Source organism: Phoxinus phoxinus, assembly GCF_949152265.1.
Source record: "Phoxinus phoxinus genome assembly, chromosome: 5".
NCBI classification, from domain to species: Eukaryota; Metazoa; Chordata; class Actinopteri; order Cypriniformes; family Leuciscidae; genus Phoxinus; species Phoxinus phoxinus.
In genome coordinates, this window is record NC_136880.1 from 24,678,293 (window position 1) to 24,694,598 (window position 16,306).

At 37.2% G+C, this 16,306-nt stretch overlaps 3 protein-coding genes across 5 annotated transcripts; 1 reads left to right on the forward strand and 2 right to left on the reverse strand.

Annotated features, from left to right (window-relative positions):
• The first annotated feature begins 1 nt into the window (after position 1).
• Positions 2-1,300, forward strand: mrpl34 (mitochondrial ribosomal protein L34). The gene is made up of 2 exons (XM_079614370.1): positions 2-152; positions 643-1,300. Exons 1-2 carry the CDS (start codon positions 97-99, stop codon positions 959-961), a joined length of 375 nt encoding a protein of 124 aa, XP_079470496.1. The 5' UTR covers positions 2-96; the 3' UTR covers positions 962-1,300.
• Positions 1,295-9,621, reverse strand: ano8a (anoctamin 8a). 3 transcript variants are annotated; one of them, XM_079614364.1, is made up of 17 exons: positions 9,236-9,621; positions 7,777-7,887; positions 7,382-7,514; positions 7,082-7,220; positions 6,870-6,966; positions 6,651-6,767; positions 6,066-6,106; positions 5,784-5,945; positions 5,305-5,457; positions 5,043-5,169; positions 4,797-4,852; positions 4,613-4,687; positions 3,875-4,516; positions 3,527-3,718; positions 3,279-3,410; positions 2,632-2,742; positions 1,295-2,444 (listed from the first exon to the last, which is right to left on the reverse strand). In XM_079614364.1, the coding sequence occupies exons 1-17, from the start codon at positions 9,252-9,254 to the stop codon at positions 1,812-1,814; spliced, it is 2,940 nt and encodes a 979-aa protein (XP_079470490.1). In that variant the 5' UTR covers positions 9,255-9,621; the 3' UTR covers positions 1,295-1,811. The 3 variants fall into 3 exon arrangements, with proteins under 3 accessions (XP_079470490.1, XP_079470488.1, XP_079470489.1); XM_079614362.1 differs by having other exon boundaries at positions 6,066-6,193; XM_079614363.1 differs by having other exon boundaries at positions 6,066-6,193; positions 9,190-9,257.
• Positions 9,622-11,789: 2,168 nt separating this feature from the next.
• On the reverse strand, positions 11,790-16,306 carry plvapa (plasmalemma vesicle associated protein a). Its single transcript, XM_079612058.1, has 5 exons — positions 15,672-16,306; positions 15,232-15,304; positions 14,310-15,022; positions 13,874-14,135; positions 11,790-13,761 (listed from the first exon to the last, which is right to left on the reverse strand). The coding sequence occupies exons 1-5, from the start codon at positions 16,056-16,058 to the stop codon at positions 13,709-13,711; spliced, it is 1,488 nt and encodes a 495-aa protein (XP_079468184.1). The 5' UTR covers positions 16,059-16,306; the 3' UTR covers positions 11,790-13,708.

A 16,306-nucleotide genomic window follows, 5' to 3' on the forward strand; every position in this document is an offset into this window, starting at 1 on the left:
AGCTTTGAAAACTCCTTCCAGTTTTCAAGCAGAGGAAGAGATGCAAAGCACGTGATGACTTTGGTATGATATTGATGGAAGGAAGCTGTAGCCAAAATGAACACGTTACGAACAGCATTTTTGCGCTTTTCGGGGGCACAGAGTTTGCGTTGGTATGTAGCAACACTAATTTCTTTAAAAAACAAGTTGGGGTAAATTCGTTTGCTGAACATTCGGTTTAATTGTTTGTGAGTTTAACCACCAGCTGTAGTGACAACCTCACTTTGCCACACATGCGCCAATGTTATTAATCTAATTAGAATATGTTGCTAAACTAGATTAAATATAAATTGCACTAAAACATAGGGAAAAACATTAAAAGAGTGCAATGATATTTTTATCGTGCATATATGCAGTACTGTATCAAATGCAGTCCAATTAATGTTGATCTCTTTCTTTTATAGAGCGTCAATATGTTTATATTCATATTACCTTTCATTTTGCATTAGTCATTCAAGTCAGACCAATGTACAAAGTCATCTGTACATTGTCACTCTGCCATTTAGTTTTGAGGCACACTGGGTTGCAGTCTTCAGGGCTCCTCTACAGTGCATACATGCATGTTAATATTTTACATTAAATGATGTTCTAATTATATTACAGGAGTAATGGCAGTCACCCTACCATATTCAGCTGCAGTCAACTACGCTCTATCGGTTCCTTGGTTCTGTCAAGGGCAGGGGGCGAGCAGAAAACTTTCCTGCAAGGAAACCTGGACATCAAAGCAGAGGGAGCCCGTGTTTTCCAGCAACCACTCTGGCACCATCAACAAGTCCGCACAGTCAAACGTGGGACAGAATATCAACCAAAGAACATCAAACGAAAGAGGACCCATGGCTGGATCAAAAGAATTAGCGCTCCAGGTGGAATCGAAGTAATCCTGCGCCGAATGCTCAAAGGACGAAAATCCCTCACACATTGAGACTCTGACCGGACAGTTGCTTTGATACACGTTTGAAGTGAATCTCAGTTGAATGTCAGCTGTGCAGTAAAGCATTTGGGGTTCTATGAAATAGTTGTCAAATTAAATAAATTAATGCACAGTAGCATCGTTTTTTTGTTTTATTTAATTTAATGGATCTCATCCTTCTTCATACTTCCAGTTTTGTATTCCTTTTACGTCAAAGGATCCGCTGTATGCAGTGTTAGTCAGATCAGAGCATTTACTGTTTGTTTCACAAATGACATCAGCTCACGTTGAAGTTAGGACAAGTTTAAAATCACAATAATCATATTCAAATAAAAACTACATTTGTCATGATGTATGGTATCATATTTTATTTAAGCATTTGGTGTGCATTTACTTTGTGTTACGATGATTGTACAAACGTAAAAAAAACAAGGCTCTGAAGTAAAGGTGTATATTGTGTCTGATATACTGTTTACATTTTTCACAGTAATTCCATTTTATTGCATTAGGGGTTCAAACTCATAAGATCCAAATAAGCAAGGATAATACATATTTGCTGTTTCATATAAGAAAAATAATAATGCGTAGAAAAATAGAAAATCTTTTTACAATTTGTATGATTACAGTGCTCATTCAAATGTCCTTTCTTGCTTGCCCGTGCCTAAACAGATTTTATCATGCAGGTGTTTTAGCATGCCGCCTTCAGTGAGTAAACAATATGGAGAACTCAGATTAATATATTGTATTAAAATGATCTTTGACATGCAGTTCCAATCACTACATGGTTGCTTTATGATATTTAAGCAAATGTTAAGCATTACAATCAGTGCTATATATTAACTGAGTTGTATAACCATTTCATTCACTGTTTTTTAGAAAGATTATAACCAAAGTCTGAGCTCACACTCTTTTCAACCTCAGATGAAAGCCCTTCTGATGAGGGATTTTGGTCATTTGTGTGTTGTGCATTAGTGGCCCTTGATGCATCTTCTGGTTTCGCTTGCTGTTCAGAACCAGCACCAGAACATGGATTTTCTTTTCCAAAGTTGAAGAGTTTGCCTGGGTTGAAGGACTTGCTGGGAGACAGTGATTTCTCGTGGCTCCCATGTGTAGCTGCTGGTGCAACTGCTGCAGCGGCTTCCTTTTTTATCTCTTGAGACTTGAGGAACTTCAGAAAACCTGGAAGTTTGGCCTCACCACTTGTGGGAGAAGTGGTAGAGTTGAATTTACCCTGGAGTGGGATTATCTGTTTGAGTTTCATTACGTTATTGTTGCCTAAAAGGGAGCTGGGCCTCTTGAGTTTATCTCCTCCGGAGCTGAACTTGGCCCCTGGGCTTTTTTCATGGTGATGATGGTCCTCACCCCCTCTGAGATCAGACTTGTCTTGCTCACTGTCTTGTCGTGCTAATTCCTCTGCCAGTTTTTGATGTTCCTCTTCTTCTTCAGACTTCCTCCGTTGCTGCTGTTGGTGGTGCTGAGCGAGGCGTTCATGTTTCTGATGCACAAACAACACATTGTCAAAAGGCAATCACCAAGCCCTTTCAACTCACCAAACCGAGAAATGACATTTATTAGCCATAACATGATAATAATTAATGGCTTATCAGTATCAGCTAAAAAAAATTATATCTATACATTAAAAATATTTGGTTATTGTTAATGCTCATCATGTGCTGTGCTACCTTGAGAGCTTCTCTCCGCTGGTATTCAAGTTTGGCCATCTCATCTGCCACCCAATTTGGAACATCAGGAATTGCAACATGAATTACATATTTGAGCAGAATGGCAAAGTGCTGAAAAACATATAAGAAAGAGTTACATATCATTTACAACACTTAATACTCTTATTTTCATATTATAACATTTATCAGAACTGGCAGTAAAGACATTTACAATACTGTCAAAAAATTTATATTTCAAATAAATGCTGTTCTTTTGAACTTTCCTGAAAAAAAAAAAAAAAAAAAAAAATATATATATATATATATATACTGTATATATATCACAGTTTTCAGACAAATATTTAGGTGAAAATTGTTTTCAGCATTCAGCACCAAATCAGTATATTAGAATTATTTTTAATATACTAATATACACTGAAGACTGGAGTAATGATGCTAAAAATTCAGATTTGCCATTGCAGGAATACATTACAATTCAAAATATATTTTAAAAGAAGTTACTTAGTTATTTAAAATTTTAATAATATTTCACATTACTGTTTTGACTGTATTTTTGATCAGATAAATGGCAGCTATGGTTAGAAAATTCTTTAAAAATAATTTTAAAATAAAAGATTGACTATTTAAATATATTACTTGTCATTTACCTCTAATACTACAACCGAGACGATGGCCGCCTCAGGGCTCATCCAGGGGAAGAGTCGTTGCAGCTGTCCACACTGACCAATAAGGTAACAGTTCACAATTATAGCAATCAGACCCATTGCCTCCATTGCGGTCTGTTTAAATATGAATAACAAACAAAAGTGAGAGAGCACAAAGAAGTTCAACCAATAAGAAATACAATCTGCTATGAACTATTTATTAAGCAATTAATCTGAATAGATATCCTGACCTGCCATTGTCCAATGTTTTCAACCCTTTGCCCAAAGGGTCTCTGGAGGCCAGTGCAAAGTTTCAAGGCATCACTTCGGATCTCTACAATGTTGTTTATGAGGGCACACATGGCTGCCAGAGGAAATGCAGAAGAGAAAAGCACGACATAGCCAAACTGTATGAACATCTCCTGGTAATCTTGGAGAGTATCCTGCAAGTCAAAAGAAAATAGTCTAGTTTTTTATATAATTTGTAAAAATGCCATGATTGGGTTCAGAAAGTAGCATACGTGTCAAAAATAGTATTTATAAATTTGAGTGATTAACAATGGCATCATGACTGATGATCAAGGTGGACGGGCACAGACCTCATAAATTAGCATGCAACTTTCAATTTCCGGTTGGGTCAAAACAGTAGATTCAGTCTCCTCTGGAGGGTCCATCCAGGACATTTTCTTTTCCGTACTGTTGTTGTCCGGAGCAGATTTTGTCTTTCTTCTCTGGGGTCCTAGGGGTTTACTCACAGAATCTTCCATTTCTCTGTCATCATCATCATCGTCATCATCACGTATATCAAATACTAAGGATGGATCCATTCCTTCCTCCACAAGGGTAGGACTGTCATCGTCCTGTAAGCTGGCCTGTGTTGGTGCTTCTACAACCTTGTCTTTGTATTCCACCTTATCGGTGAAGCTGACCTTCCTTTGCTTCAGACCAGCATCATCATCCCCTTCCTCTGTTTTGGGAGCTCTATAGCTGCCGATTAAACTCCTCCTCTCTCTCTTCTCTGATTGCTCAGGAGGTGTGACACTTTTTTTCATGTCCAGACTGGCTTGGCAAGTCAGTCGTATTCTTTGCACTATCAAATGGCTATAGTTCAGGAGCATGGTTTGAATTAAGTCCCATAACGTCCTCAGAGCACCTAATTTATGGTGCTCATAGAGATATGGCTGTAACACTTCTTTGATATTTTGTAGAATTTGGCGGAAGATCATTAACGTAGCCAGCATCTGTAAATTAAAGAGAGTAATTTTTTTTGTATGGGGTGCAGAATGATTTATTCATGACACATTGTTGCTTTAATATTATTCTGTCGTCTATGTTACCTCTTTTAACCGCTCCATGTCTTTGAGATAAAATCCGATGTAGAAAAGGCTGAGGTAAGAATTTATGAACTGAAACTTTAAAATGCAGAACACAATATTTAACTATTACATACATACACATATTTTACAATATTATGATACAAAAATAAACAGATAAATGTATGAAATAAAGAGTTAAACTTACAAAAACAGTTTTGAGGATAAGATTATTGTCATAAGTGCTTTGAAGTCTGTAATTTTCTGTTAAAATTGAAAGATTAATAAACAGGCGTCACTAAAGAAAAACCAATAAAGAACAAACAAGCAGTGAAATAACCAAGAATGCAAGTTTCAGGCTGAATTCATTTGCACACATATTGTCAAATGAAAATCCAAAAATGCAATTCATTTTGCAAACACTACTATGTTGTAAGACTGATATAAGACTTACCCATATCATTGAGCCAGAGAGCTATTTTCTTGTACACTTCATCACATACAGTGACAGTTATAGCCAGTAGAATTTTTGGAATAAATCTACATATGCTTGGCAACTCTTTTGTTTCCATGACAAATTCCTGTAAAAGACATGAAATCATGAATCCTAAATATCTTGGGACAATTGCATAACTAATATATTTGAAACTTAGTTGCAGAAGATATTTCAAATAACCTGTTGTAGTAAGTTTTGTAGCAAAGTTTAAAGTCCTTACTTGAAGTTCCAGGCACATAAACATGGCCAAGCAGACGAAGCAGAGACAGAGGATGCAGATGGGAAAGCTGACCAACCAGCGGAACATTCTCCTCTTCCAGGGTGGGTAGAAAAACTCCTCACAGCCTGTCACTGGACTGCAACGTTTAATTCCCTGATATTCATGTTGCAAAAGGAGTCAAAAATTACAGTTCAGTCCAGGGGTTGATTTAAACACTGGTGGGAAACCAATATATAATGATCAAATTCTAAACGTACAATCCTGAAACACATTCTATCACTGTTTCCACAAAATTTTTAAGCAATAGTAAACTGTTTTCAACATTGATAATAATAAGTAAATAAAATGGCTTTAGCACCAAATCAGCATACTTGAATAATAGTCATCTTTGGGCAGAGATGACCATCAATAACTTTCACCTGCTGTTATCATTCATTTTGTGTCAAATATAAGGTCATGTAAAAATGTTGTCAGCATACCCGAAACTGTGGACGGGGTTCCTCTAGTGACTCTGTGGGGGTGTCCAGCGTTCCCCACTTGTATGCCAGTTCTGCCTCCCTTCGCTTCCATCTCTCCAGGAACAGTGTTGCCCACACCACATTGAAAAGGGCGAATACCACACAGCAGATATCCTGACTTGTCTACGAAAAAAAGGGTTGGTTATAAAAACCAGGCCTCATTACCAAATGAAAAACTCTTGTATACTTTTTATACTTCCGTTCTAAAAGTGTAGGACTCTTAAAATAAGGAAAATAACCTGCCTGATCAGACTCAGCAAAGATCCAGAGCAGAAAGCCAATCACTGCTGGATACAGCATAGAGTTGGTGTAAAAGCCCAACCATGCAAAGTACATGCCAATCTTCACACCAAAATAATCACACACATCATCTGTCAAGAATAGGACAACCAAATGATCAGCATTTGAATAAGCCATTTTACAATATGCAAAGTCTTTGAAGATTGAGACATTGTTTGATTGGCAGTGGGGTAAAATACAAAATGTCTGAACTGCAATACAGTCAAATATGCCTAAACTAACATCATATCTACACAATGAATCACTTGTGAGCTGCTTTTTAGAGCTCTAATTACACATAACAAGACATGTAGTGACTGGTAGTTTGAATTCAGAATTTATACTGTAGCACTTCATATTTGATTAGGGCAAATCAGTCAGCACTGAAGAAAGTAGGTAGATACACATGAGTTTGTTTGCTAAAGGAAGAGCCGTGGCCTGGAGGAATCCACAAACCCACAATTACACAAACATTGAAAAGCATGCCATCTCTACAACTAAAAGTTAGTCGCCTCTTGTGCATGTTGGTGAACATATAGGAGTTCTCACCTAGAGGTTGCCTCTCACAGACTGCCTGAACCCAGGATGTCATCAACTGGTTCAGGATTCTCTGCTCATGAAGGGGAAACATTTGAAGAATCACGCCCCTCGCTATAAGCTCTGGTACTGCCAAGGACACACAAAATATTAATCAGATTTGTGAAAAAACATGAATTCTTAGACTAAAAACAAAACATTTTAGAAATAAAGGATTGCTTAAATATCTACTGATTGGTTGACCCGCCAGGAAGTGAATATTATGAAGGCCATCGCCCTGTTTGGCCCGCAGATTATCCAACCAATATTTGATAATACTCTGACGCTCCTAAAAAAATAACAGAGAAAAATGATCTCATGAGTGTGTTAACCTTTATGACATCAGATATCCATGATTTCACATGAAAAAATTGCGTAGGGCAGGAAATGAGATTAAGACAGACCTGTGATGTGAAGAAACACAGCTCACTCTCAATGTTTTCATAGATGTCATCCTCCTCACACGAAAACCTGCGAGTGCCGCCTCCATAGCGTGGCTTCACTTCCTTTTGCATCCCCATCTGTTCAGCTCCACGCAACAAGCTTCAGACAAAAAACAAAGATGATTCAGCTGCTGTATTTATTTAGGACCGAGTGACCATCTGTCAAACGTTCGGTTTCAGACTTTTTATATGGAAAAAATACAATACAATAACTTTGGTGAGATACTTCTAGAGGCAAGTAGGTTGTCTACAGTGTCTTACTTCTCAAAGGTTGAGGCAATGAAGAATGCATAGGTGTGCGTGTATTTATGCTGTCGGATCTGGATTCTGATTTGTGGAATTCCCAACCGGATTTGGTTCAGTAACCATAACAGCGTATGGTCATCTGTGGTGTCTGTGGAAAAGGTAACAAGCTGAAATATGTTTATCTGTAAATCTAATAAAATTAATATGTTAAATTCACATTTTATTATCACTCTTTATTTTTTAATATAATGTACGATGTTATACAAAATGCACATTTACATTCATATTATAAGGTAGCAAATATTACACACTATTTAAGATGTAAAGCTGAGAAAACACTGCATTTATTATTGCATAAATAATATTCAAAAACTGCATTAGTGCAAAACTGAAAGATATAACCTAAGCACCTGGGAATGTCATAAGAATATCACAGTTTTCAGAGGGTGCCATTGCGATGGTAGATTTATGCCCCATGAGGTACTGCCTGGCATGAAAGAGACGACCTCTGAGCAATTTCTCTGTTTGCAAGAGGAAAGAATTTATTATTGTGATATATATAATTGTATATATATATATATATATATATATATATATATATATATAGGTCAAAACACGTTTGGGTTTGGCTTGTTCATTTGGTTAGTTCAATGTTGACCCAAAAAGATTAACCCATCTTTTTTATATAGTTAGTTAGTAGACTAAATATGACCACTGAAACATCTGCACTCTCTGCACACACGGTCACAAACCACTTCAGCTTTACATTTGAGCTATCAACCAAACCAAACCATTTGAGGTCAAACCAAACTGACATTTCTACAGAGTCGTTGTCTACCATACCTCACTTTATACTTCCTTAGTATAAATCCTTAAAGCTTTAAAACTCAGCATTATGCCCAGAAATATGGTTAAATGAGTGATTGCTGGCATGCTATTGTATGGAAACTGTTCCTTTCAATCGAATAAGAGGATTATTGCTAATGTTTCAAATTGAATCAAGTTATTCTTTTATTTACCAGAGCCAATACGTTAAATGCAGCTTTCCTCGTGTGGAAGCCCTTGTTCTAGGTTTAAGCAGTTATTTGGAGGAAACAGAGTCCTTGTGTGAAAGATATCATCAAATTTGTGACCACTGTGTCACAAACTGTGCTCTTTTTTAGTCACAGTTACATGAAGTGTGAAGAAAATGAGAGCTGAAGTTTTAACATTATTCATTTTGGCAGCCTAAGGGGGAAAATTACATTTCGTGCCTGAGTTTGTTGAAGAATAAAAAGAAAAAATACTATGGTGCCATTCTGTGATATTACCGTATTGCAAGAGCTAGATAAGGACAGAAAATAACTACAAAACGATGTAGCTCGATTACAAATATGCATTTCACTTGCTGCTCTAGTAGCTTTTAAAGCACAATTTTAGATTCAGGTGACTCCGTTAAACATATGATATTGTCGAGCAGCATAACATCCAGGTATCAATGGACATATCATGGAGAATGATTTTGCCTCAAATATATGTTGTCAAATGTTTTGATGACATAATGGTAACAACTTGAATGAGCACAGTTTAATTTTAGAAATATGTAGGATATATTTATGTGTATGGTGCATGTGCCAACCACACACAGGTAGCGCCTGCTAACACACTTACAAACAATATCAACAGCCGATAACGAACAGGCAAATAGTGTTTACTGGGCAAATATCAGACCGGTTTCAACCTTTAGTTTTGTATCCTGCCCCAATAGCTATCAATCTTGTCATACACAATAAAGAAAACACAGCGATACTGAAACAAGCATATTTTAGGTTGGAACTACTAACCTAGGACAGCTGGATAACATGCGTCTGGTATGTGAGTGTCACTCACCTAATACCGCCGAGGACATCGCGTGTGATCTTCGCTTTGCTCTGCTTTATGAATACGTCAGCTGTGCTGATGCCGTCGTCGGCGCTGGTGCTGAAACTGCTCGGCCGGAACCAGCGATACTTCCCCAGCGGCGAGAGCCCTTTTCCTGATGCAAACAGGTGCAGAAAGTCCATTGACCGCAACATAAATCGTCAATCACATGTTGACATTGATCATCCATGGCGCTGTCAACACAGCGGATTTCCTCATCATTTGACAAGAGCTGTTTCGGCTACCATGTATAGGCTACCCTACCCTACATTTGGCCATTAGCTCTATTTCGCTGTGTTTGTTTTCCAGTAACTTGTCAGTAAGTTGTTGTATGCGCCATCTGTCTCCTTTTCACTGGAAAATTACGCAACGTGAGGTGCATAATTCATAGATGTACTGAAACGAACCAATCACATTGACTGCGCAAAGCGTTCGCGCTCAAAGAGGTGGAAATTCAGTACAGGTATGACAAAAGACTGAAATTCATAGCGATCTGAACATACTGAACATAACACACAGGCCTAGTCTTGCTGAGGGATTTGTGATTGAGCTATATTTCAGACAATGTTGACCACTTGTAATCGGTTAAAGTGGGATTTGGCAGGTGGGGGAACCCTCAAATTTTGTTTAGGAGCAACAGGGGAAAATGACTCACCATGGGACAACATATTGAGTATCATGGTGTAGCAATACTTTTTGGGACAAGAGTGTCAATGTGACACTATCACAATACTTATTTACTTGATATTTTAAGGGGTTTATTTTGGTCAATCTATCTGATACACTGATATGATGACGATACTATGTTAATAATTAACTGGACTGAAAATGGACTGGGACAAAAATTCAACCCTGGCACTAGCCACACCACCCCACATACCACCACCCCACAGACACAGGCATTCAAATGCGAGATAGTTAGGGGGGTTCGGGGACATGCTCCCCTGCTAAAATTTGGATTTCTCTGACCTACATATGTTCAATTTAAGACTTTTGAAGGCCCCAAAAAAATGGATAAGAAATAGCTTTTAAACCATGCCAGTGGCCATTAGATTATTTGTCAATACCTTTTCTCTCCTCATCTTCATCACTCTTATTCTCTCAGTCTCCTTATCCTGCCCTATTTCTTCCCCTCCTAAAGCTGAACTTTGACTGATTAAAAAATGTTACCTCAGATTTCATGACAACTTGTTTCTTTGGATTTATTCTATATGGATGTTGTTTAATGGGCTGGCTATCTCCTACCTACATCAATGTCGGGACACAGCAAGGTGGGAAGGAACGTCAGAGAACCTGCCAGAATAACTGAATTCTGCAAAATCTGAGTTAATTTAACACAGTTTTGTTTTTTTTTGTTTTTTTTTTGCTGTGTAGTGAATAGCTGGACCCTCCAATAGGTTTGGGCACCACTTCGCTATATAAAATATTTCTAAAATCAAGGGAACTGAAAAAAATTGTCTGGCACTGTATTACACTAACACATTACCATGTTTATAACTTTACGTACGGTGCAAACTTTCATGTTACTGGAACGTGTGCGTTTCTCTAGCTTTGCTTCGGGTCTCATCCAACCACATCCCCAAACATAAACTTTCCTAAAAGTTCAGCGCTTGTTCTTCTACTTTATAAAAAGGAAGATTATATCATTTTAAGTTTATTTTGCAACATAGTGCTTGTTTGCATTGGAAAAGTTTCTAAAGTTAATCGTTACAGAAATTGGATTATAATTATTAATAGCATGCTAATATTAATATGTTGGACTCTGTTTATAGCCTTTTTAAACATTCACTATGAGATTCCATGTATTGGTATATAGTTGATATTTTCTATGATGATTCGATCTTTTTTACATCAGTGAGTCTCTCTCACGTTTGCTGCAGTCTCAGTCGTGACCCAGTTATGATATTGTGATGTAACATGATTTCTTGTGTGGTGTAGTTGGTGATGCTACTAAGTACAGAAATCAGTTTGCAGAGTTAAATCATAATTAGGCCTAGGCCCTACACTATGCCTATTAACATTTTAAAGTTTGAGATTATTAACAATTTATTAACACTTACGATAGAATGTTTAAAGGCTTAAATAAATTTAGATGAGGCACACAATTCATGGAATGACTTTCAAACTGTCACTGTCAGAACATACAAGTATGTTGGCCTATAGTTATAATAATCACATGGTATGTTTGATGCTTTGTTGTTACCTCTAATATGGAAACATAATTCAGGTTGATTGGGACACTTTTTGCCATAGAGGTGACTGGGAAAACGTGTCCAAATCAACCCAAATTCACCCCAATATATATTATTTATTCTGTCAGGACGACGGACCAAATTTAAGGCTGCACTGATATGACAAACACACAAATATTATTTTTTACTTTTTCTATTAACATTTTGTATGTCTCTATAATTTTAATGTCTATCATATCTGTATGAAGCATATGGAGTAAGTTCTGCAGATCCACATAAAAGATTGATCAGTTGAATAAAACGCTTTGTAAAAAAAAAAAAGACTAAAAGGTATATTAAAGGGAATTTATTTTCTCACAGCTGTAAAGCATAACAATTTCATTAACCAGACTGTTGCATTTTACCTGACATTGTAAGTGAAAAGTTCCATGTAGTGGTGTAAAATAATATTTTTAGTACATCTTAAACAACAAATTTTAAATAGCACCTGCTGTTTTCATCATTTTGAAAAATTGCATAATCTGGACCCTCAAGAGACCATGTGCAGAGGTCAACTAGAGAAGTGTTTTGGCCTTTAATATCTTTACCAGAATGGTGGGCACAGAAGGGCCAAGCAAATAGGAAATGCAATTAGTGCAAAGAATCTGAGCTTCTAGAGACAAAAGGTGATGAGTTCTATGACCTAGCTAGGAAGGATATAATAATAATAAGCACTAATGCGTTTCCTGGTGCAGGGTGGAGAAGGGATATTTACCTCGAGATGCGGAGCGGGAACGCCATGTTTATTTTCTAAATACCCCAAAGAAAAACATAAGTCTTAGTGCTGTTACAATGGGGCATGCTGGAAACAAAAAGGCTAAGTAACATCCGATAAAGTTCAGAGACACTGGCACTTAACATTCCACACCCGCAAACAATATTCGCATTGTCTACAATATGTCTCTGTGTCTTTACATAGATCTTTTAAAGAAGTTGACAAGACGTCAGAGCCACCAAAAACCTGTCTACACTCTTTGAGAACAGGAGATCTTACTGTCTTAAGTGGAAAATCACTAATGTCAAACAAAGGATATCCTTTAAGCTGGATAGCGGCTCCTTCTGTGACGCCTCTATTAATTGGCGCCCTGTTCCTTTGCTTTTGTCTGATCCACCTTGTTGGCACTTCAACAAGCATCCTGTCGCTTGGTGACAGGATGCTTGTTGACATGGGAAATTATTTTAATTGTTTTACATTATGTTCACATGGTGCATGGGTTGATACCTTACTCTGCATTTTAAATCCATTTCTTTCTTTATTCACAATACACACTGGCAGCATATTTAATATTAATCATATTTAATGTGAATTATTTTACAACATATTTATCGTCAGAATGCATTAATGCCATCACTTTACTGCATGTTGGTTGAGTGATGACTCGGTATGACACATAAACGGATTTGCTTTGGTTGGAGAGCAGCTCTGTTTTAAATAGTGCTTCCCATTGACGCAAAACAATGACAATAGCCCGATGGTTAGCCAGAGCTATTTTAATCTTATTGTGAAGTGGACCTATTGAAAATTTAATTGATAGTTCTTCTTGTACGCATGTTCATTTTACTGCATTGGTGTCATACACCTGGAGTCGTTGTATTTTTAGTTTGTTAGTTTTAGTTTGTTTACAGCTTGTTTGGCTGAAAGAATGCAAAACATTTTAGGCATTTGTACTAATATCAGGTTCTGTAATTATGAGTAAGGCATATACACTTTAATAGGCATTTGCAATTTAATATAATTAACTGCAACATTATATTAATATTTAACCCAAGCCACATTTACCTTTTTATAGCCTTTACTAGTGCGACTTGATTTCTGTATGAATTATTTGAGCCATTATTTAACGGACTAAAGTTAAAAAAAAATGTAAAAAATAAATGAATAGCATGAATAACACATGTTGACATGGATTTTTTTTTTTTGTTCCTTTACTTTTTTTATGGACGCAGACAACAAAAAAACATTGCTATGAAAGACAACTATCGTGATAGACTATTTTTTTTATATACAAGATATATATTTATATTCAAGCATAAATGTGCAAAAGACATGATCAACTTCACCCCACAAAATAAAATGTATATTAATATTCATAATTAGTATTCACATTACAGACTTGCAGGGTCAGTACATTTAGGTTTTCTATTTTCAAACAGTCAAATCAGTATATAAACACTCCTTTATCCAGATTTTGCCAGGACTTTGTTCATTCCCTCAATTTGGGAGTAAATAACGATGCAGCTCCTTCAGATGGAGATATATTTGGGCTGTAAATTGAACACAAAAGGTTATGCACTGTGAAAATAAGCCGAAAACACTATGCGTAAATAAAAGAGAATCTATTAGTTGAAAAAGTGCAGAATTCTGCTTGGTTTTTACCTTGGCTTAATGTTTGACCGTCACTCCCACCCGCTGTTGTTCTTGCTCCTCCAAGAGTCGCTCCATATCCAGGTGCATTAGACCCGACTGAGCCAAGACCTGCACCACCCGGTTTTCCCATCCCTACTACATTTGATCCTGCAATGCCGAATGCGGTTGCACTTTGTCCAATATTGCCAGTTGCAGTAGGATATGATCCAGCACTGCCAACTCCTGTCAACCCTGGACTTACTCCACCCAGACTACTTGTTCTCATTAGTGGCTGAAAAGGATAGAATTGAAAAATACAATTTAAGCTCATTATAAATATACACATAATAATTTACAACTGCAAACATAACTGTTTATAACATTAGGCCTACAATAAAATACAATAATTTATTTAAAAACAGAGTAAAACTTGGTTTATATATAAGTTGAAAGACCATAATCTCACCTTACAGCTGACAAGTGAGGTATTGAGTCTCTCAATGGTGTGTGAGAGCATTTTAATGTCCCTTTCTTTCACAGAAATAAGGTCATCTTTCATGCCGTTCTCTCCTTTGAGTTTTCTGTTCTCCAGCAGAAGTTTTTCACTGTCTTGGTCATTCTTGAGCTTAAATTGCTCAAAATTCTTGCGATTCTCGCGAATCATGGCACTGCGATTCTGATTGCACCTCTCAGCGTCCTCTTTCAGGCGTTTGTTCTCTGTCTCATATTTGGCGTTTTCTCCATTAATTTTTGTGAACTGGTTCCCCACTAAGGTCAGATATGACTGGAGCTTGTTCTCAACTTCTCTTGAAAGACTGCTACAGTTTTCCCTAATGTCTTCAAGCTGATGTTTTTGTTTATCGCACGTTAGCTGGAAAGAAATGTGTCTTGAGAAGAGGTCATCGATCCTTTTGAGGAATTCTTTGGTGACGTTGGGGATTCCTTGTAAAGAATCGACAAAATCCTCTTTGCACTTCTTTTGATACAAGTTGAGTTCTCCCTTAAGGAAAGCCTTGTCTCGCCTCAGATCAATTGCTTCTAAGTGATACCCATCCTTGTCTATGTTGGATTTGTCTAACTCAATTCTCATAAAGGCCATCGTCTGAGTAAAGTTCGCTTTGATCAGCTTGAGCATTTCCTCTGACTGCAGGAGCATACTTTGCAAGCGTTTGTTGTTGTCTGGAAAAGCAAATTGTCAAGACAAGTTGATCTACTGAACCCAAGATTTCTACATTTACTGACCGAAAACTCATATTCATATTTAGTTTTATGGGGTTACTTACGGGCAGTGTGTGTTAAATTAACAAAAATTCAGAATTTTTGTACTGATCAAGGTAAAAGTAAAGTAAATATTCAATGTAAAAAAAAATTCTGAACAACAATCTCACCATTTGGATCTGGACAGAACGTAGGAGGGCATGAGCGAGGTGCAACCATTCTTTTTTCCATCTCACATCGAGACTGTAAAAACAAATCAAATAGAAGAAAAGAGGTTGAAGTGATGCATTTTGATGCTCTAAATATCTGTCTGCTCTAAAACTCATGTAAGTATAAAGGTTTACCATTAACATTCTGCTAACGTTTTCCAGAATGTTCATAAGGAAAAACATTCTTAAAAGAAAGTTAACAGAAATTTCGGAAATTACTGTTTCATAGCTGAATGTTAAGAAAACATTATTAGAACACCACCCATCATGCAATTATTAAATGCACCTTTTTTTTTTTTTTTTTTGCATCTACCTTCTCACTAGGGAATTATCTTTTGTATGAAACATATCTGCAACCAATCAATTTGTTGAATACATTTTAACTTTGCCCCAAATCTCACCATAGTTGTTTGGATGCTCTTTATTGTCATAGATGAGGTGTTTGCCAGTCTGCGCAATTCAGAAAGAGCTTTGTCATTGCTCAGCTTCGCAGTGAGAGTGACGTTCAGAACTTTGGTGAGGTTCTTTTCCTTCCCACGGAGAATGAAGTTTTCCATGGTGAGTTTGCTGACACTTTGGTCCAACTCTTGCAGTCTTTTTTCCTCCGTCGTATGCTCGGGTTGTCCGTACACCAGAAAGAGCACCAGACTCGCAATGATCAAAGACTGGATGAGTGAGGAGAAAAAGAAGACAATCTTCATGTAGTAACCACAGCTCTTGCCTTTCGACTTGTGCATCTTCTTGGCAGCCAAGCCAAAGTTGGCCTGAGAATAACCACTGTTGTACATCACTGCTTGAATGTGACTTTATCAATGAAGCCCCAGGTTCATTCACTATGCAAAAGTGTTCTCCTAAAACATCAAAGGCAAAATAAGAAGTGAAATATATTAACGCTGCCAGCTTATATTGTTTTCCTGCACCTCCCATTGCATGACGCGTCCCAGGTCCACCCTATGGTCATGATTCCGGAGGTTAGAACAACATCACGCACTGCTGAAGGGCTGGCCCGAACCTAAACTCTGCATTGTTCTAATAT